Genomic DNA, 22,040 nt, shown 5'->3' with positions numbered 1-22,040 from the left:
TTTTTGCTCATTACGCCACTGCCCCTGAAATCTGAGCCCCCTGTAATGTCCCCCCCCCCCCCCCAATCCCAAACTGCTTCCGGCGCGCCTGACTGCCACCTTAAACAGCTAAGCGTTGCTGTACCGGTACTTGTGCAAAAGTAAAGGTCCGTTCATGCAGTACGCATTCAGCAATTTCCTTATATTCATAATATATATATTGCATCTCTTGCTACTGCACCAGTCACAAGCTGTGGTGTTGAAAGGGAAACTCATCTTTACGATTCGTAACAAATCCACTTGCAGACCAAAGGTATGTCGTCAAATTTCAATTGAGTATATTACCATTTCATTCATTTTACTGCAAAAAGATCACTTCTAGTATTTCAAAGTATATTCTTATGTTATGAAACAACCATGTTTTCATTATTTTTATAGTCATAACTAGTAGATATTCCAATGCTCTAAGTTTAATTGAAATGTATATTAGAAATAATGCAATATTCAAGATCAGCTGGAGATCGGACATTGAAAATTAACATGATATAATGCTGTTTCGGTTTACAAGTTTCTTTGCCATAATCAATTTTGATGTTGTTGTGAAAAAGTTACAGGCTTTTTTGTGACTCAGTATTTTGGGGGCTTTTTTTCTTCTGAATAGTAAATAGTTTAAACAAAGGAGGCGGGAGGGTCGAGAAACACTTCATTTTTGTTATTTGGCCTTAATATTAACATTATTATTATAATTATCAATATAATGTTAACTATTGGAATTATTATTGTTATTATTTTATTTCATCATGATTTGTTGTTTTTGTATATATTGTGCTATTGCATATAATAGCCAGTTCAGCTATCAAAAGATAATCGTTGACAGTTGGTCAGAAAATGTTGTACATAACCTACTGAATTTCAGTTCATATTAGAGAGAATTAAGACCCATGCATGAACAAAGTGTGCTGTTTGATGAGTAATTTTGTTGATTTTCGTTGATGAGTAGAAGAATAAGGACAATACGCTGATGTGAAGTGCACTCATACTCATGTGGAAGAGGTGTAAAATAATGTAATAATGTATATTTTCATTTTCTTTACTCCAATAGTGGTAAAACATTACCCCAAATAGTTAATTCAACATGACTGTATTAAGTTTTAACCAGAAAAGAGAAAGATCATTTCGTTTTGATGATGAAAAATGATGTTTTTCGTTTACCATGCAAATATTCAAGTTTAAAGAGTGATGGGTATAAATCAGTTAGTCTTACAGTGAAGAACCAATTTTCTTTAGTGTTTTAGAACCAAACACTGCATTCTGCGTAAATGTTTATGTTTGATATTTTACCATATTAATTCCACTGTTCGTCGGTCTTTCCTCATTCCCCCACAGGAGCAGTGAGCCATCCACAATTATCATATTGGTGTGTTTTTTCTCAGACGAGTGAAAAGGAAGAGAATATAAAGCACATAATTATGCTCCAAAGTGAACATTTCATGTTTTGGGGGGAGAAGAGCTTAAAAGTAATACAAAGTTTTGGGAAATTTTGAAAATTGGGTGGATAGTGATTTCTTACAATTTGATAATTTTGGATGCACCTGTGGATGTAATATAAGCCCTAGAAAATTTAGCCCCTAAAACCCTTCTGCTTTCGGGAAACATTGAATATAGACATTTACCGGTGCTCCCGGTAAATTTTGATAAATTTCAAATAGCGCCTACGGCCGTACAATGTATAGCTGCGACCATGACAATTTCAGAATATGTAGTTGTGATATACAGTGCGTCCCAGAAAAAACGAAACCGAGAAGTATCGATGTTCTATCATAACTTAATCACAACTATAATTAATGATTGATACATATTTGGAAAGCTTAGAGTCTCCTCTTTCATGTGATGCTACTCAGTTGATGCATTTTTCACGCATGAGTGATTTAAAGCAATTTGAAGGAAGGAAACCAAAAAGACATTTGGCGGGCGGTATCTGAATTTCGAAGAAAAGTTTACATTTCTAGAAAGTTGAGTTTCTGCCCTTTCATATGACACCTCAATCAGGAAAAATGAGCGAGGAATGACAAAGTTCTGTTTGTTTAAAGTAGTGCTTGCATTTCCATAATTTTATTAAACGAATTCGTTTTCACTGGCTGCCTGCCGTATCAATAAACGAAATTAACAAAAGACTTAACTCCGTTTCGTTGACAATCAGCCGTAGACGAGAGTCTTCATGCATGGCTGATTGTCAACGAAACGGAGTTAAGTCTTTTGTCAAACCTGCTTTTTGCTACGGCAGGCACCCAGTGAAAACGAATTCGTTTGTTAAAATTATGAAAATGTAAGGGCTACTTTAAACAAACATAACTTTGTTATTCCTCGCTCATTTTTCCTGATTGAGGTGTCATATGAAAGGGCAGAAACTCAACTTTCTAGAAATGTGAATTTTTCTTCGAAATTCAAATACCGCCCGCCAAATGTCTTTTTGGTTTCCTTCCTTCAAATTGCTTTTAATCACTCATGCGTGAAAAATGCATCATCTAAGTAGCATCAGCTGAAAGAGGAGACTCTAAGCTTTCCAAATATGTATCATTCATTAATTATGGTTGTGATTAAGTTATGATAAAACATCGATACTTCTCGGTTTCGTTTTTTCTGGGACGCACTGTATAATTTCCAGACGGGAATAGTTAATGGGTCGATTTTAGTCAAGAGACATTGTTTTATATAGCTTAATTAATATCTTGACCATGAGAGGGAGCTATACAACATAAAGAGTTTAATATTTACAATGTCATAACTTTAGACTCGATTCCAACGCTCCCTGAATATTGTAGGATCGCATATGCTTCCAATATGTTCATTTGAACCAAATTCATGACCCCATACCAAAACTTTGTATTACCTTCAACATCCTTCATGAAATCCTTCTCTGAATTCTTTGATTGTGGGTGGGTGAACGCACCCCTAATCTCGCACCCCTCCTCTCACCCCCCCCCCCCGGGGGGGGGGGGTCACTCTCATAAACAAGTGCTACCCACCCTTGTCCACCAACCTCTGAAATGGACCTTAATGGCGTATCGCACCTTTCCTGAAATGACCCTTATGGCGTATGTATCGCACATTTTGCGAAATAGACCCCTATGGTGTATGTATCGCACATTTTCCGAAATGGACCTTAAAAGGCGTATCACACCTCTAAATTGTTATAAATGGCTTTGAAAACCTTGACGCAAAATGTTAAATGTACGATTACATTGAATACTATAGTGTACCCATAAAAGATAAGAGTCTTTTAATCTAATTAGATACAACTACCGAAATGAAAACCATTGTCTTCTCAGAAATATAAATGTAACATTTTTATCTTATATTAGGCTTCACGAATCACCATTTAGTGCAGGTCAATCATTTGATATTCAATGTTACATTAAATATCACAACACCTGAGGCGCGGATCCAGGATTTCTTGGGGGAGGGGGGGGGGGGGGTAGACAAACAAAATCCGCATCACCCCACTCTTACATGCAGGCCCCGCTGAACGCTTCTCTATTTAGGTGGGGGTGGTATTTACGATCAGGTAGCGTAACAGGGGGTATAGGCATTAAATTAAAGTCAGACGAGCATATTTTGATACCTTATTTGTGACACTGGCAGGACGCAAATTGGTGTGAGGTCCAGGGGGCGGAACCCCCCGAAGCTCAGGGGTTTTATACATTAAATTACCGTCAGATGAGCATATTTTGATACCTTATTTGTGACACTGGCAGGTCACAAATTGGTGTAGGGTCTAGGGGGCGGAACCCCCAGAAGCTCAGGGGTTCTGGGCAATAAATTACGGTCAGATGAGCATATTTTGAAACCTTATTTGTGACACTAGCAGGACACAGATTGGTGTGGGGTCCAGGAGGCGGAGCCCCCATAAGGTCAGGGGTTTTATACATTAAATTACCGTCAGATGAGCATATTTTGATACCTTATTATTTTGTGACACTGGCAGGTCACGAATTGGCGTGGGGTCCAGGGGCGGAGCCCCCAGAAGCTCAGGGGTTTGGGGCAATAAATTACGGTCAGATGAGCATATTTTTATACTTATTTGTGAGTTTGTGACACTGGCAGGTCACGAATTAGCGTTGGGTCCAGGAGGCGGAGTCCACCTCTAGTCCCGCTCATGCGACCTCTAGTTCCGTTCCTTTCCAGTTTCTCATGAACATCCATAAACGAACGTTGTTTCAAAGATAACTTAAATTAGAATTGATTCACTTGAACAAAAAGGAAAGCAAAATAAAAAGCTACAGACTCCTTATTAAAGATAATCCCTGTAATTGATCTGTGGTGTTCTAGATGATGAAGATAATTATCATTTCACAGTTCATAAAATCTTCTTACTCGCTATCACATGACATCTCATTCCTAGTTTAATCTATGGATGACTCCTCATTTCATCACAATTGATAGCTCTTTTTTGGTACAAATATTCCAACATAAAGAAGTACTTCCACATTGCCATCAAAACAACACTTTTCAGAGGGAAATTGTATTGCTCACGCAATTTTCTGTATTTCCATCAAGACGAATACCACATTTTGATATTCGCTGAATCCAGTCACTGAAATATATCATTTGTTTAAGTTTATTAGTTTTTCATATCATCTATTTTATTATGAGTTTTTATTATGCATTTAATTGTAATGGCTGTAGTTATAGTCTTATACATGAGATGTATTTTATAACATGATCCATTTCATTGAATTGTCTAAGCAGTCTTATCACTTTCTTATGGCTGGCCATAACAAATATTACAAAAAACCTACAACTTTCCTATCTTGTGTGTGCATGCGCGGTTGGGGTAGAGATGTGTGACTAGATTAGCATAATTAGTTTTTTTAGAAATGGTTTATTAAAAAGATCATCGCAGCTAACGGCTGAATTGCGATCCATTTCACAAAGATTCAAATAACACAAAATATGACATAATGTGTATATTGTATTCATGCAAGTTTATTACAATATAAGAATGTTACTTTATTAGAATAGCAGAAATTTGTGCTATATGAATCTAATTATTATCATCATTATCATTATGATTATAATTATTTATACTTTTTTCATTGTCATTTTCATTATTCTATTAGATATATCTGCATCGTATTACATCATCAGTTTTTTAATTTTAATCCCAGTGGCATGAACGGAATGAAAATGAAGAAGTGTTCCGGAAAAACTCACTCAGTTGTCCAGCTTTTCCTCATTCTTTGGATGACATCCCTGATCCACATTGCGGTTGGGGGTAAGTAACATTTGACAAAAAATGTATACCTGTTACGAATATATCTGTTTATCATTTTTTTTTTTTTTGTGGGGGGGGGGGGAGGATATTAATGTTCATCTATCACTGTCTACTATATAATCCACGTACACACGAATGAAGTGTAAAACAAATAAAATATCCTACATTGGAATTTAAAAAAAGGGGCAGTTTAAGGATTTTCGACAACTTGAAAGGCCTGCATTTTTTAAAGCAGGTGATGTTCATGTGATATTTGGTTCATTCTCCTGTAATTGGTCGTATAGGTCTCGGGTATAGGCTCAAAGTTTACACTAAATTTACACCTAGACTTAGATTGATATTTGATACGTGGATACGATATTAATTTACATTTTACGTTAATTCCAGCTCCAAGCACGTGAGAGTTGGTTTATAATATCAATACTTAATACTCAATATTAATAGATTCCGTAGCTTGTTTGAAGAAGAAAAATGTTTAAAATGAAAGAAAGGGTGCACGAAATAAAACTTAGAGTATATATTTTATTTCATAACCAAATATGATATGAAGAATAAGTGTATAGTTATAATAAGAAACGAGTAAATACTAATAACATAATGATAATAATAACAATATTTATAAAGCGCAACATATCCATCTCTAGATAATAATTTAAAGCAATATTCAACATACTTAAGATTCAAGAAATACTAAATGTTAACTTACATTAGATCACACAACTTCATGGTGCCATGGTACATAATAATGTGGCAAAGTTGATTATTTGTTTGGCATGCATTGTATAAAAAAGAACATTGAAATTTAACAATATGCATTAAAGCATCATGTGAGTTTTAAAGATAAAGTTGAGTTCTGGTAAAAAAAAAGAAAATTGATTCTCACAGAATCAAGCGAAACTTACACTGAATGTTCAAGATTACAAATAAATGTCATGTGCCAATTTTTTTTGGAAGAAATGTATATTGGCTGAGTAATGAGCATAGAAAGTAAGAAAATCAGGTAGCACTATAGCCCCGACAGTCCCATATACATCTTTCTGTGTACAGTGCTTGTTACTTTACCAAGACTGGGCCAAACTTATTATGATTTTGATGATTCCAGAACCTTACAGTGCACACCAATACTTACATGCTACATGATCAACTTTTTCTGATCCATTCCACACCTTTTCTTTCACAATACAATCGCATTACCAGAACTCACCTTTCATCTTTAAGCCCAATTTTAAAAGTAGAAAGAGTGTTGGCCGTCTAATTTCATAATTTGTTATGGGTTTAGATGTCTTTCCTTGTTCGGGATCGAACATGACGGTGCCAGTGACGAAAGTTTGCGATGGATTTTACAACTGCGACAACTACGAGGATGAATCAACATGTCGTAAGTAACAGAATACCCCCTTAGTTTTGATACTGATATTCTTTTTGGATACATTCCCTTGTGCTGACGCATTTTTTTCTACCATATATTCGGGATATAGACTACGTACAACTCAGGCAAGTTTGCAGAAATCCCAATCAGCATATACCTCAGCACGTGTCTGTTTCATAAAAAACTTTGTTATTGATAACTAATTCTAACGTTTTGTGAAAGGTTTGCTATCACCCAGTAAAATGCCACTATTTCGGAAGATCATAACAGATTTTGTGACTTGTTTTATACAACATCAGGGCCCAGGTACACAAACACGTAATTGTTGAAATGCGGGCGCTGAAATATGAAGCCATCTATGTCACATTCTTTCACATTCTTCTCTACTGTTTTATGAAATTGTGAAATTTGGCAGTATCTTGCATTTTACGATTAATGTTCTCCATCCTTTTGAAGACAAACTTGTTTTGTCTGTCCCGGGGACTTTTGTGCTCCCGGCCCATTAGGGTATCCCATTATTTTTTTACTTTTCACAACTTGGTAGAATTAAGCCAAAGACCTGAATAATAAAATTAATAATTTCACTCATACAATTCTTCCCCTCAACGATCATTGTAAGTCATTGATAAACACGTGTGGCAGTCTGAGTGTAACCATCCATTTAAATAGACCTCATGAAGTCGGTTCTTAGCAAAAAAAATTGTTAATAATTATGTCTGCATATGCAGGACTTATATTTTGTGATGAAAAGAGAATGTTTCCGATATGAGTTGTGTCAATATGATTTTTAGGGGTAAATGCTTTCATTCTTTAAGGTGCGCCCGATATTAATCAATCCCTGTTTAATTGTTGATCTTTCTCGTGTTTGTAATGTCTAGTGATATTTTCTATCAACGAAATTTCGTGCGTAAGGTAGATGGGTTGAAACCGACTTGATTTTATTTTCATTTCTATTTTTTTTTTAATTCGTTGAAAAAAAATTGTCTGACAGGTTATTCAGCAACTTATCAGAATCAGATCAGAATCATCTACAAATGTGACAGTTACTTGTTTTTATTATCATTTTTAAATATTTTTTTAATTCATTGAAAAAGAACTATTGTCTGACAGGTTATTCAGCAACTTATCAGAATCAGATCAGAACTTCATCTACAGATGTGAAAGTTACTTGTTTTTATTATCATTTTTAAATATTTTTTTAATTCATTGAAAAAAAACTATTGTCTGACAGGTTATTCAGCAACTTATCAGAATCAGATCAGAACTTCATCTACAGATGTAAAAGTTACTTGTTTTTATTATCATTTTTAAATATTTTTTTAATTCATTGAAAAAAAAACTATTGTCTGACAGGTTATTCAGCAACTTATCTTCCGGATGGCGAATCACATCTCATCCTCTTATTACCAGATTCCACAAAGATACGATTGTATAACGCAACCTTGCTACGAACAAACGCTACAAGTGGATTTCGAGTTCGGTTTTACCATTTGCTTCTCTTTAATCATGATGATGAAGTCCTAATAGGGACAGGTAACGACCCATCTGACATACAGTCTGTCATCACAACTATCACTGGAGATACATACGACAATCGTGATGATATCTATGTACTAGATACCAATGAGATGTGGGTTGCTGTCATAGGAGGGCGTCAAAACAGTCGTATCCTAATTATGGGTATTAGTGTTACTGCGATTGATTTGCTGAGTGAGTATAATTGCATCAATCGGATTTACTGTTCAATTCCTTGTGGCTTTTTCCTAATAAAATTACTCGATGTAACAGAAGTGACCTAAATGCGTTGATCAAACTGTATTTATTTAGATTTTGGCTATGTTGTTAGACAGTGACATCACTAGATGTAGAATATGACTTGGGGGATGCTGCCCGAAAAGTAGATTTCCCATCAACTTTGACAAAAATTACCCAACAAAAGAAAGAAACGTTGTGGAACCGATTAGAAAAGGTTGACCATCTAGCATATAAGTATTGGTGTGTACTGCAAGGTTCTGGAATCATCAAAATGATTTAAAAAATTGGCCCAGTCTTGGAAAAGTGAACAAGCGCTGTACACAGAAAGATGTATTCAGGACTACGCGATATCCATTCAGTTCAGATTGATATAATGATTTACCAAATATATCAATTATTAGTATAGGCGGTTTCCCGGCAAAATTTGTATCATCACGAATTATTCAAAACATATTCTTTCACATTATTGGTAATAACAGCTTTCATTTCATTTATTGAGAGGGGGCGTTTCCAAAACTGGTCTATACCTTTAAGAAGATACTCCGATGTAGGTTAAAAACTACAATTTAAGATTTGCGGACATCAATCTCTAATAAAAACGGGTGTCTTACCTCCCGCCAATACTAACAGCCTTTTGTAACGTAACTCTTAGTCGGACTCCCTTCCATTAAAAAGTATTAAAACTATTAACACAACAGAGCATTATGCAATCGTCTATGTGTAAGATCAATTATAACAAAAAATGGATCAGTTGATATCAATGGTCATTATAAAGGAGCGCAAACTGTGGTCTTATTATGTTGGAGATTATGTTTATAATCAGAACTGAGTAAATACTCCTAAAACACACATCATCCTTTTTCTGTTTTAGATTTCTTTCCTTGTTCGGGATCGAACATGAGCGTGTCAGTGTCGGTGGTGTGCGATGGATCTTACGACTGTGACAATTATAAGGATGAATCAATATGTAGTAAGTAACTAAATACCTCCTTAGTTTTTATACTGGTATTCTTTTTGGCTACATCCCCGTGTGCTGACACATTATGTTCCGTTGCCCACTACCATACACAGTCATGATATAGACTACAACTTATGCAAATTCGCAGAAATCCCAATTAGCATATACCTCATTAGTTACATCAGGGTTTGTTTCATAAAACTTGTTATAAATAACTAATTCTAACGTTCTATGAAAGATTGTCTCTTAGCCAATCAAATACAACGATTTCAATAGCTTATGACAATTATTGTAACGTGTAACTGATAACAAGTTTTATGGAACAGGGCCCAGGTACGCGAATGCGGAGATATAAAGCCATATATTTCGCATTCTTTCACATTCTTATCCACTGTTTTATGAAATTGTGAAATTCGTCAGTGTCTTGCACTTTTACGGTAAATGCTCTCCATTGTTTTGAAGTCAAACTTGTTTGTCTGTCTCGGGGACTTTTGTGCTCCCGCGGCCCATGTCCCGTTATTTTGTTCCAACGACATTTCGCAACTTGGTGGAATTAAGCCAAAGACCTGAATAGTCAATCATTTCACAATTATTCTACCCCTCAACGTTATTAAAACGTGTGGCAGACTGAGTGAAGCTGTCGGGTAACTCTCCCATTAAAGTACCTCAACAGACCTCAAGAAGTCGGGTCTAAGCAACAAATTTCGTCTATATAGTCGGATGTCTGCATACCAGGACTAATATTTTGAGATGAAAAGAGAATGTTTCCTATATAAATTGTGTCCATATGATTTTTAGGGGAAATGCTCTCATTCTTTAAGGCGCGTCCGATATAATCCAGTCCCTATATAATTTTTTATCTTTCTCGTGTTTGTAATGTCCAGTCATATAATTTCTACCAACGAAATTTCGTGCGTAAGCTAGGTAGATGGGTTGAAATCGATTTGATTTTATGCTCGGTTTTGGCACTGAGCTCTGACAGATACGGTCAGGTCACCAACTATTAGTCTAGGTAACTTATAGGCCACCTGGACTAGTTTGGCCAAGAGGGATTAGACCACCCAGCGAGGTCACTGGCAGGTGGTTATCTCATCAGCTCGCAATTAACATAAGAAAAAGAGGATCATGGAGACCGATAGGCACCGCTTAGGTATTGTTTTCTATATAGAGGGAGTAAGTAGCTACAAGTGTGGCTTTAAGTGGGTAAAATCGTATGTATAATATAGGTTTTTCCGGGAGAGGCTCCAAAACTAGTCAGTGTTACATGGTGAAGCTTTTCTATTCATCTCTAGTTGAAGAACTGATCAGAATCATCTACAGATGCGAAAATTACTTTTTAAAATATTTTAATTTCTTGATTATTTCAAATTCATTGAACACAAATTTCTTACAGATTATTCAGCAACTTATCTTCCGGAAGGCGAATCACATTTCATCTCCGTACCATACATCAGGTTTTTGAGAAATTTATCTACATACTCCGGTATCATTCGATTGTATAACGCAACCTTGCTACAAACAAACGCTACCAAAGGATTTCGAGTTGGGTTTCAAGATTTGGAGCTCGGTCGGGATAATGATGAACTTCTGATAGGCACAGGTAACGATCCGTCTGACTCACAGTCTGTCATTACAACTTTCCATGGATATTCACCCTACCTTCCTGATGATATCTATGTAGATACCAATGAGATGTGGTTTGCTGTCATAGGAGGGCGTCAAGACAGTCATATCCGTATGGGTATTAGTGTTACTGCCATTGATTTGCTAAGTGAGTATAATTGCATCAATCGGATTTACTGTTCAAGTCCTTGTGACTTTTTTGTTTACTATATAATACAATTATTACTCGAGGTAACAGAAGTGACATATAAATGATCAAACTGGATTCATTCAGATTTTGGCTTTATTGTTATACAGTTATATCACTAGATGTAAAATATGACGTGGGGAGGCTGTCCGATTTTCCACCAACTTTTGACAAAAACTACCCAACAAGCTGAAGAAGGGCCTATGCTCCGTCGTAGGTTAAAAACTACGATTCAAGATTTGCGGACATGAATCTCTAATAAAATTGGGTGTCCTACCTCTCGCCAATATTAACATCCTTGTGTAACGTAACTATTAAGTCGGGCTCCCTTCCACTCACAAGTATTTAAGCTATTAATACAAAAGAGCATACAAATTATTATGCAATAGTCTATGTGTAAGATCAAATATAACAGAAGATGAATCAGTTGATATCAATGGTCATTATAAAGGAACACAGATTATGGTCTTATTGTTTAAGAGATTATGTTTATAATCAGAGCTATGTAAATACTCCTAAAACATATACATCGTCATTTTCTATTTTAGATTTATATCCTTGTCCGGGATCGAACATGAGCGTGTCAGTGACGTTGGTTTGCGATGGATTTTACAACTGTGACAATTATAAGGATGAATCATCATGTAGTAAGTAACAGAATACCTCCTTAGTTTTTATACTGATATTCTCTTTGGCTACATCCCCGCGTTATCTGACGCATTATGTTCCGATGCCTACTTCCATATTGAAATAGACAACAACTTAGGCAAATTTGCAGAAATCCCACTTTGCGAATCCCCTATAATAAATAGTTACAACAGGGGCTTGTTTCATAAAACATGTTATTGAAAACAAATTCTAATATTCTATGACAAATTCGCTCTCAGCCAATCAAATGCCACGATTGCAATAGCTTATAACAGTTGTTGTAACTTGTTATTGATAACAGGTTTTATGAAACAGGTCCCAGGTTCACGAACAAGGAATTGTTGGAAAGAGGGTGTTGATCTATGAAGCCATGTACAGTGCGTCCCAGAAAAAACGAAACAGAGAATAATCGATGTTTTTCATAACTTAATCACAATTATAACCAATAAATGACACATATCTGCAAAGGTAGATCCTCCTCTTTCATGTGATGCAACTCATATAATGCATATTTCATGAGTGATTAAAAACAATTTGAAGAGAGGGTATCAGACAGTCATTTGGCGGGCGGTATCTGAATTTCAAAGTGAAAATCACATTTCTAGAACGTTCATTTTCTGCCCTTTTATATGACACCTCAATCCGGAAAAATGAGCCAGGAAAAACAAAGTTCTGCTTGTTTAAAGTAATGCTTGCATTTCCACAATTTGATTAAACAAATTCGTTTTCACTGGCTGCCGGCCGTAGCAACAAACAGAGTTGACGAAGGATTTAACTCCGTTTCGTTGACGACCAGCCATGCATCAAGTCTTTCGTCTTCTTTGTGCATTCTTTGTCCAACAAATATTCGTGAATGAGGTAGATGGGAGGAAACTCTGTTTTGGGAGCTCTGACACATACAGTCAGATCGGCAACTTTTTTTGAGTAGTGACCCAGATGTTTTGAGTAACTTAGAGGGGTCAAATCATATGGACAATACAGTGGATTTTATTTTGGGAGAAACTCCCCTACCGTAGTCAGTGCAAGATGATGAAGCTAATCTACCAATCTCTAATTGAAGAACTGATAAGAATCATCTTCAGATGCGAAAGTTACTTGTTTTTCTTTTCTTTTCATGATTTTTAGAATTAATTTCTTTCTTCCTTGTCTCGTTTTGACTTGCAGATTATTCAGCAACATATCTTGAGGAAGGCGAATCACATTTCATCTCCTTTTCACGAACCACCGCAGTACGATTGTATAACGCAAGCATTCTACAAACAAACGCATCAAATGGATTTCGAGTTGTGTTTCAATATGATGATGGCGATCATGATTTTGGAGTCCAAATAGGAACAGGTTACGATCCGTCTGACATACAGTCTGTTATCAAAACTATCGATAGAGACATTTACCATAGTCCAGATGATGTCTATGTAGATTCCGATGTGATGTGGTTAGCTGTCATAGGAGGGACGAGATACTCCAAGCTTGAAATGAACGTTACAATCATTTCCATTGACCTATCAAGTGAGTGTTGAATTAATTTTCTTTTAATATATCGGGGTAATGTAAAGCTCTGTGTATTGAAGCAATGATAACTGGTATCTTACCAGTTGTAAAACGAGAATAATTCAACACCGGTCGACTGATGAAGATTATGATGAACTTCTGATAGGCACAGCTAGCTAGGTAACGATCCGTCTGATGAAATAATAATATAAAGAAGGTAAATTCTAAACGAGCCTAATACTAATAATAATCAAAGAAAACCTAACAAATTCAATTGTAAAATGTCCAAGCATTACAAGCTACCAATATGTTATTTTTCTCTCCATCTTCTATTTTCTATTAGCCTTGTTTGCATGTACAAGCTCCAACATGAGCGTATCACCGACTGTCATTTGCGATGGACATTACCAATGCGATCATTACGAGGATGAATCAGCATGCAGTAAGTCAAAGAACAACTGATATTGATGGTTCTAGGACAATTACTCCCTGGGCGATCACCCCCGGCCAATTACCAGCGGGACAATTACCCCCAGGACAATTACCTCCCGGAAAATTACCACCAGAAAATTATCCCCCCCAAGGACAACTACCCCCGAGGTCAATCACCCCCTATTATACCCACCTATGACACATTTACCCTTCGAGGACAATAATATTACCCCTCCCTTGAATATTACCCCCTTGTACAATCACCCCCCGTAAAAAATTATGCTTGATTAAAACCAACTTATTATTAGGGTAGACTTCCCCTTTAATGAACAGGGGTGGGTTTTTGGTCCTCGTGGGGGGGGGGGGGCCAAATTTGAAATTATGTGAGCCAAATATTGGTACGTAATGGTGACCAGCAGTGACGTAATTGGGGGGGGGGGGGCTGGTGGGTGCAGGGAGGGGCGAGTTTCCCCCTCCCTCCTCCGCGAAGCGCGGAAGCTTTCACATTTCAATAAATTATTAGAGAAAAAATGTACCGTTCCCCAAAATAATCCTCGTCTGAATTATGTTCCCCCCCCTCACGTTTCATTAAATCATTCGAGAAAGAAGACGATTCGTTGTGTCGTTATCGACTTTTAATCTTTGTCTAAATTCAGTTTTCCCCCTCCCGCGCGAAGCGCTTAAGCTTTTACGTTTCATTAAATTATTAGAGAAAGCAGACGATTCGTTGTACCGCTCTCGAAAATAATCCTCGTCTGAATTTATTTTCCCCCTCCCGCGCGAAGCGCGGAAACTTTTACGTTTCATTAAATCATTAGCAAAAGAAGATGATACATTGAACCGTTATGACTTTTAATCCTCGTCTAAATTCAGTTCCCCCTCCCCTCCCGGAAACTTTTTACGTTTCATTAAATCATTAGAGAAAGAAGACGAATCATTGAACCGTTCTCGACTCTTAACCCTTGTCTAAATTCAGCTTCGACGTTTCATTAAATCATTAGAGAAAGAAGACGATTCGTTGTGTCATTATCGACTCTTAATCTTCGTCTAAATTCAGTTCCCCCCCCCCTCCCGCGCGAAGCGCGAAAGCTTTTACGTTTCATTAAATCATTAGAGAAAGAAGACGATTCGTTATACCGTTCTCGACTCTTAATCCTTGTCTAAATTCAGTTCCCCCCCCCCTCCCGCGCGAAGCGCGGAAGCTTCGACGTATCATTAAATTATTAGAGGAAGAAGACGATTCATCGTACCGCTCTCGAAAATAATCCTCGTCTGAATTTAGTTTCCACCTCCCGCGCGAAGCGCGGAAGCTTTTACGTTTCATTAAATCATTAGCGAAAGAAGATGAATCGTTGAACCGTTCTCGACTCTTAATCCTTGTCTAAATTCAGTCCCCCCCTCCAACGAGAAGCGCGGAAGCTTCGACGTTTCATTAAATCATTATAGAAAGAAGACGATTCGTTGTACCGTTCTCGACTCTTAATCCTTGTCTAAATTCAGTCCCCCCCCCTCCCGCGAGAATCGCGGAAGCTTCGACGTTTTCATTAAATCATTATAGAAAGAAGACGATTCGTTGTACCGTTCTCGACTCTTAATCCTTGTCTAAATTCAGTTCACCCCCCCCCTCCCGCGCGAAGCGCTGAAGCTTCGACGTTTTTAATAAATTATTATAGAAAGAAGACGATTCGTTGTACCGTTCTCGAAAATTATCCTCGTCCGAATTCAGTTCCCCCCCCCCCTCCCCCGCGTGAAAGCTTTGACGTTTCATTAATTCATTAGAGAAAGAAAACGATTCTTATTACTATTCTCGACTCTTAATCCTTGTCTGAATTCAGTTCCATCCCCCCCCCCCTTCTGCGCGAAGCGTGGAAGCTTTGGCCTTTTATCAAATTATTAGAGAAAGAAGACGATTCGTTGTACCGTTCTCGACTCTTAATCCTCGTCTGAACTTCAAAAATGTTCTTTGTCTACTCCCTTTTCTTCCTACGTCCTCTTCCTTTTCACTCCTCTCTTTATTTTGCTGGCGTTTTTCGGGGGACCACCCCACCGCCCCCCTGGCTACGCACCTGCGGTCAGATGAACATATGTTGATACCTTGTCCGCCCCCGGTAAGCTCAGGGGTTTAAGGCAATAATTTACGGTCAGATTAGCATTCAGGGCGGGGTCCAGGGGGCAGAGCCCCGGAAGTTCAGGGGTTTTAGGCATTTAATTACGGTCAGATGAGCATTATTTTGATACCTAATTGTGACACTGGCAGGTCACTAATTGGCGTGGGGTTCAGGGGGCGGAGCCCCCGGAAGCTCAAGGGTTTTAGGCACTCAATTACGGTCAGATGAGTATCAAGGGGCCCGTCTTAGGGCTCTTGGTTGGGTCCAGGGGGCAGAGCCCCCGGAAGCTCAGGGGTTTTAGGCGTTTAATTACGGTCAGATGAGCATTTTTTGATACCTTATCATTTTGTGACACTGGCAGGACACTATTTGGCGTGGGGTCCAGGGGGCAGGGCCCCCAGAAATCAGGGGTTTTAGGCATTAAATAACCGTCAGATGAGCATCTAAGGGCCCGCCTTAGGGCCCTAGGTGGAATCCAGGGGGCAGAGCCCTCGGGGTTTTAGGCATTTCATTATGGTCAGATGAGCATATTTTGATACCTCATTATAATGTGACACTGGCAGTTAACTATTTTTCTTTCTTGCTTTCTTTCTTTCTATTTCTCTTTAATATACTGTTTCAAAAAAGTGGGGGAGGGGGGGGGGGGCTCGAGGATCCTGATCCCCGCCGTTCCGCGGGCCCTGATATGTAGGCATCTCAAGAAACATTTTCTTGCCTGGCTGAAAATTTAGGAAGTTGTCATTTTCCAACAAACAACTTTCCTTCCTTCCTTTTCTTTTCTTTTTTGATTGGGGGGGGGGGGGAAGCAACAGCCTGGGAGGCAAGTCCTTTTGCCCCCCCCCATCTCCTTCTTCCCTCTTTTCTTTTCTTCTTCCTCTTCTTTTTTACCTTTCTCTCCTCTTTCCCTTTCCTTTCTTTTCCTTCTCTCTCTCACCTTTTTTTTTTTTTTTTTTTTTTTTTTTGGGGGGGGGGGCCAAGGCCCGCTCGGCCCCCCTGGATCCGCGCGGGGGGTGGGGGGGGGGGGGGGGGTAATTCCAGGGGTAGATTTTGTTATTATTATGTAGTCGTATAAACATGTTTACATATAATATGTATCAGGAAAGGCCAGTATTTATATTTTGTAATCAACAGAAGACGTTTCTATAAAAACTGTGTCCATTATTTTAAAGGGGGGAAATGCCCCCATTAAAATTAGCTTAAATTGATTACATCGAATCATACACCAAAATTAACAGCGAACATAATTATATAATTATTCATCTGTATACGGCTGTGAAAATCACTTGGGGGGGGGGGGGGGAAGGGGTATTTCCAGGGGTAGATTTTGTTATTATTATGTAGTCGTATAAACATGTTTACATAATATGTATCAGGAAAGGCTAGTATTTATATTTTGTAATCAACAGAAGACGTTTCTATAAAAACTGTGTCCATTGTTTTAAAGGGGGGAAATGCCCCCATTAAAATTAGCTTAAATTGATTACATCGAGTCATACACCAAAATTAACAGCGAGCATAATTATATAATTATTCATCTGTATACGGCTGTGAAAATCACTTGTTTTCCTGTTATTTTCTAGTTTTTTATAATCAATTTATCATTTTGTTGTCTTTTCAAAATCCTTTCTTACAGATTTTTCATCAGCATATCTTGAGGAAGACGAATCATATTTCATTAATAAAACGTACTTCCCCACCAGCCGGCTGTACAATGCAACCTTGCTACAAACAAACGCTATGCTGGGATTTCGAGTTGTTTTCCGAGATTGGTATAACAATCATGGTGATAAAGTCCAAATAGGGACAGGTAACGACCCGTCTGACCTACAGTCTGTCATCGCAAATTTCTACGGATCTAGGGATGACGGTGGTGCTTTCCATTTATATTCCAATGAGATGTGGTTTGCTGTTATAGGATCGAAGGCTTACACCAGGCCTAGAACTACAACAATTGATGTTGAGTTCATTTCCATCAACCTACCAGGTAAGTGTGTGATTATACTCGATTTCCCTTATTTGGATCGAACATAATAAATACATCGTCATGATTGTCCCCAATAGCCCGGCTAAAGTGTAAGTGTATTGGCAATTCACTTGGTGATATGGAGTTGGTTTGAGACAATACGACAAGCATGTTACATGACGATACACAATGTCCACTATTTAAGCAGTTTCTTTTGGCCCTTCATTTAATAAAGTACTTCTTAATTATAATCTTTTAAAAATATCTATAGTGATTTAAATTATCTGCATTATACGGAAGCTTCAACGTGCAGAGAGAAGCCGACTTGTTTAACTTGCCAATTAAGGCGCCTTGTTGGGGCCAAGAAGGCGAGAAAGCGAGTGGTAAAAGTCGCCAAGGGAGTCCACTCCAAAAATAACTTACTTTCAATAGAAGCAGAAAAATCAGACAAACCAATCAAAAAAGTTTGAGCAAAATCGGATAACTAATAAGAAAGATATGAATTTTTGAATAAGTCTGTAAAACTATGGAACAATGAAAATCACAAGACAAATTAGAAATTCACTCATGAGTCTGTGACGTCATGTCCTCACTATCCACTAATTATTTTATTTATATTGATAATATAAAATTCCTATTTCCCCCCTGAGAATCTTATTTCTTCACACCAGCATCCAAGTTAGAGTAATATTAACATATTTTTGTGTGGATGTAGAGTTTTTTTTTTCTCAGTTAAATCATGAAAAATGTGACTTTTGAAAAACTACTTAGATAAAAATCAATAAATATGAATATACAATATTCAGAAAATAGCATCAATTCTTCAAAGTTTATAAAAAATTTTGTACAATGTCATGCACGCATTATGATACAAATCATATAACCTGGGCAAAGGAATGGGGAAATCAAGTTTTGGGGGATAAAAAGAGAAATGAATGGGATTAAACTATATAAAGCAATATAGTGAGGACATGACGTCACAAACTGATAACCAAATTGGCAATATTTGTAGTGATTTCTATACATACTTTTCAAAAATATCCTCTGTACGACCATGCATTATGGCTCAAGGCATGGGCACATAGAGAATTTTTTTCTGTTGGGGACCGGGGTAAAATGCAATGAATTATTGATAATTGATTGCATTTTCTTTTTCTTTTTTTTATTTGTGGGAACTGCCCCCTACCCTAGCCCCCGCTGCGTACAGTCATGGTTCAGTGACAAAGCAATGGCCTCGTAACTGTGAGGCCCCGGGATCAAAACCGTGTCGATGAGCTATATTAGTGCCCTTTTGTGGGGCATTAATCCTCATTACTGTCATTTATGACTTAAGGGCGTAGGTCCACTAGTTGATAAGTATATAAGCATACACATGCTTTAGCAGTCATATTAAACATATACTGGAAAATTAATATTCAATAAAATCTGAGAATGTGTACTATTATCTAGATCTATTAGGAATAACTCATTGTCAAAATAATTCCATAAATTGGGGTAAAAAACAAATATTCCAATGTTATGAGCGACAGTGTATCATGTAGTAAATGTTCGGGAGAAAAAAACTCAAATGTTGGACAAAAATGGCCCAACTTGAATTTGCCCAATAACATTATTTCATGGTTGGTAGGACATAACCCAATTATTAGACGACATTCGCCCAACATCGATTTGCCAAGTAACATCTACCCAACCTATTTTTACCTTTAATAGGTAACTTCATATAGTAAATGGTTGGGAGAATATAACCCAATTATGGGACAAAATTTGCCCAACTTCGAATTACCCAATAACATCTGCCAGACTTTTATTACAGAGTACCTGTGGAGCAGGATTGTGATAGCTTATCGAAGAAGACAAATTGTATTAATGCATGTAATACAAAGGAGACAGAATATGTAATTATTCTCTGGTCGTTGTATCTTCGAGTTTAGTTGGTAGCTTTTTATCGAAGAACAGTTACAAAAGATATGAAGGAGATGCATTTTTTGAATTTATTAAATAATCATGCAAATTTAAGTACCCCCCCCCCCCACTTGTATAAAATTATATCGTAAACAGTTCTCTTCGCTATCAATTATGTTTGAACCATGCAGCTAGGTGGCGGATGGGTTGAGATAACTACTATCAACGATGTTATGAAAGAAAGGAGAAGAAGAGGGAGAGGAGGTGGAGGAGGAAGAGGGGAAGAAGAACAAGAAGAAAAGAAGAGAAAGTTTCGTGATATTATTACTTGCTTAGTAATGACCGGGGCAATAGTATATTGCAAAGCGCATAGAGACATCGTAGATGTTTTTAGCGCTAAATAAAAGTGGAATATTATTATTATTAATGTAGAGGTGATGTGACGAGGTTCATAAACAGGCTACATTGGTTTATATCATACCGATTTATATATATTCTATCAACTTCGTAGATCAAATATTAATTTCGAACATTTTTGGAGTACTTGACTTGTAATGTTAATGTTTTACTTTGACGCTTTCCTAATCTCATTTCAATGTTAGCCGGGAGCAGGCAGGCATGCGTATAATAGGATCGAGTATAGGTATTAAGAATGTATTGAGACGGTATGTGTATATGTAAACCGATATATGTAAATCATATCAATTGATATATTCCGTCTTCACATATTCGGGCAGCCAGGTGAATGCTATTTGTTATCATCTTTATTATATTTCAATGACGAAATTATATCTGTACAAGTTGTATGTCCCTTATCGAAGTATATATGTTTTAGATCAGAAGATTTTTTTTTGGGATACTTTGTGGTGTATACTTAGAGAAGAGGTCTTTTCATTTTTGAAAAAGTTTAATGATGATGCTATATAATGGTACGATGATTTTTTTTCAATTTGTTTTAGTCATTTTTAGCTATGACCTAGGCCTATATATTTATAATGCGAAAGGAATTAGATAATGATATTTGTGTATCTTGAAGCAAAGTTCCCCATTGCTGTGTTCTCTTTTGAAATTTCTTTGCAAAGGTTGAACAAAAATTGTCTCCGTCTGGAATCGATCCGTGTCACCGACTGAGAATTCCAATGCCTTAACCACTAGACCCCAGAGACGGGCCAGTGGTTCTGGCGACACCAGATTTAATTGACCGACAGATTTGGAAAATCTTGTGGAAAATGTATTTACTCCTTTGGTGGTAAACGAAAAATAGACAAGAGAATAAGATATAATGTAAAAACTGTAGGAGATACAAAATCTATTATTTTTTGTTTTATACTTTAAACCTTTGTCAAGTAACACAAAAAATACATGCAGTTCTTGAAGTTATGTTGTTCCATGATATTACTGTGTATAACTGTTATATGTGCTTCTTAATCTAAAGTTTCTTAATCGACATTGATATCACCATACTTACTCAGAAAATGTACTTTATTGTAGATTAGTCTAGTTGTATTTGTTACCAATTTTGTTTAAGCATAAAATTCACTGTTCATGGTGTCCCTGAAAAAAGGAGACCCAAGTTTATCGTTAAAGTATACTCAATAATCATGAATTACTTTTGGTTAATGTCGGCACATAACAGAAAAGCTAATAAATAAATTTGTAATTAACCTTCATACCATACGCTCAAAGTTAATTGTCTTTAAACCCTATACATGTTTAACTAATTACACGAATTAATGATGAAATCTTATGTAATAAACATGACAGGAATGTACGTATAGAAATATAGAGAGAGAAAGAGGGAATGAGATGAGAGATGGGAGATAAAGGGAGAGATAAAGGGAGAGATAGAGAGAGAGAGAGAGAGAGAGCAAGAGAGAGAGAGAGCAAGAGAGGAGAGAGAGAGAAACAAAGAAATGGAGAGAAACTGAGAGAGACAGAGAGACAGAGAAAATAAGAAAGAAAGGAGAGAGAGGATGATATAGAGAGGAAAGGAGATGAAAAAGTGAGAGATAGAGAGAGAGAGAGAGAGAGAGAAAAAAAAGAAATAGAATACCACTAAAGCAAGAACAACATCTGCGACGAAATTCGTGACGTAATATGCAACAAGTCGCATAAAATTATGTCGAAAGGCAGGCGGACGTCCCCTCAAAAAAGAAAAAAGATTTGGAGAGTATAGAGGGGCGGGTAAAGTACATAAGGTAAGTTGAATTAACAGGTACAGATAGGAATTTGATGACTGAAGTTATTCTATGTAAGCAGGAGCACCGGAAGCAGTTTGGGATTGGGGGGGGGGGGCAAACATTCCAGGGGGCTCACTTTCCAGGGGCAGTGACGTAATGAGAAAAAAGTT

The 22,040-nt window shown here is 37.2% G+C and overlaps 1 protein-coding gene across 1 annotated transcript; it reads left to right on the top strand.

The window, feature by feature from the left end:
* Positions 1-227: 227 nt before the first annotated feature.
* On the top strand, positions 228-21,360 carry LOC100891352. The gene is made up of 11 exons (XM_030996924.1): positions 228-292; positions 5,148-5,254; positions 6,534-6,632; positions 7,977-8,333; positions 9,250-9,348; positions 10,730-11,107; positions 11,695-11,793; positions 12,959-13,303; positions 13,629-13,727; positions 17,459-17,809; positions 19,882-21,360. Exons 2-11 carry the CDS (start codon positions 5,152-5,154, stop codon positions 19,899-19,901), a joined length of 1,950 nt encoding a protein of 649 aa, XP_030852784.1. The 5' UTR covers positions 228-292; positions 5,148-5,151; the 3' UTR covers positions 19,902-21,360.
* Positions 21,361-22,040: the final 680 nt, after the last annotated feature.

This window comes from Strongylocentrotus purpuratus, unplaced genomic scaffold, assembly GCF_000002235.5.
Source record: "Strongylocentrotus purpuratus isolate Spur 01 unplaced genomic scaffold, Spur_5.0 spur5_scaffold_3, whole genome shotgun sequence".
In the NCBI taxonomy this organism is placed as follows: Eukaryota; Metazoa; Echinodermata; class Echinoidea; order Camarodonta; family Strongylocentrotidae; genus Strongylocentrotus; species Strongylocentrotus purpuratus.
Note: the sequence above shows the minus strand (reverse complement) of the source record. Positions and strands in the feature narration are given on the sequence as shown.

Excerpts from the sequence above, each read along its gene's own strand:
- LOC100891352 (XM_030996924.1), top strand. The coding sequence starts at position 5,152 with ATGAACGGAATGAAAATGAAGAAGTGTTCCGGAAAAACTCACTCAGTT. Across the intron at positions 8,334-9,249 it reads TACTGCGATTGATTTGCTGA|ATTTCTTTCCTTGTTCGGGA; the intron begins GTGAGTATAATT and ends TTTCTGTTTTAG. Across the intron at positions 11,794-12,958 it reads TAAGGATGAATCATCATGTA|ATTATTCAGCAACATATCTT; the intron begins GTAAGTAACAGA and ends TTTGACTTGCAG.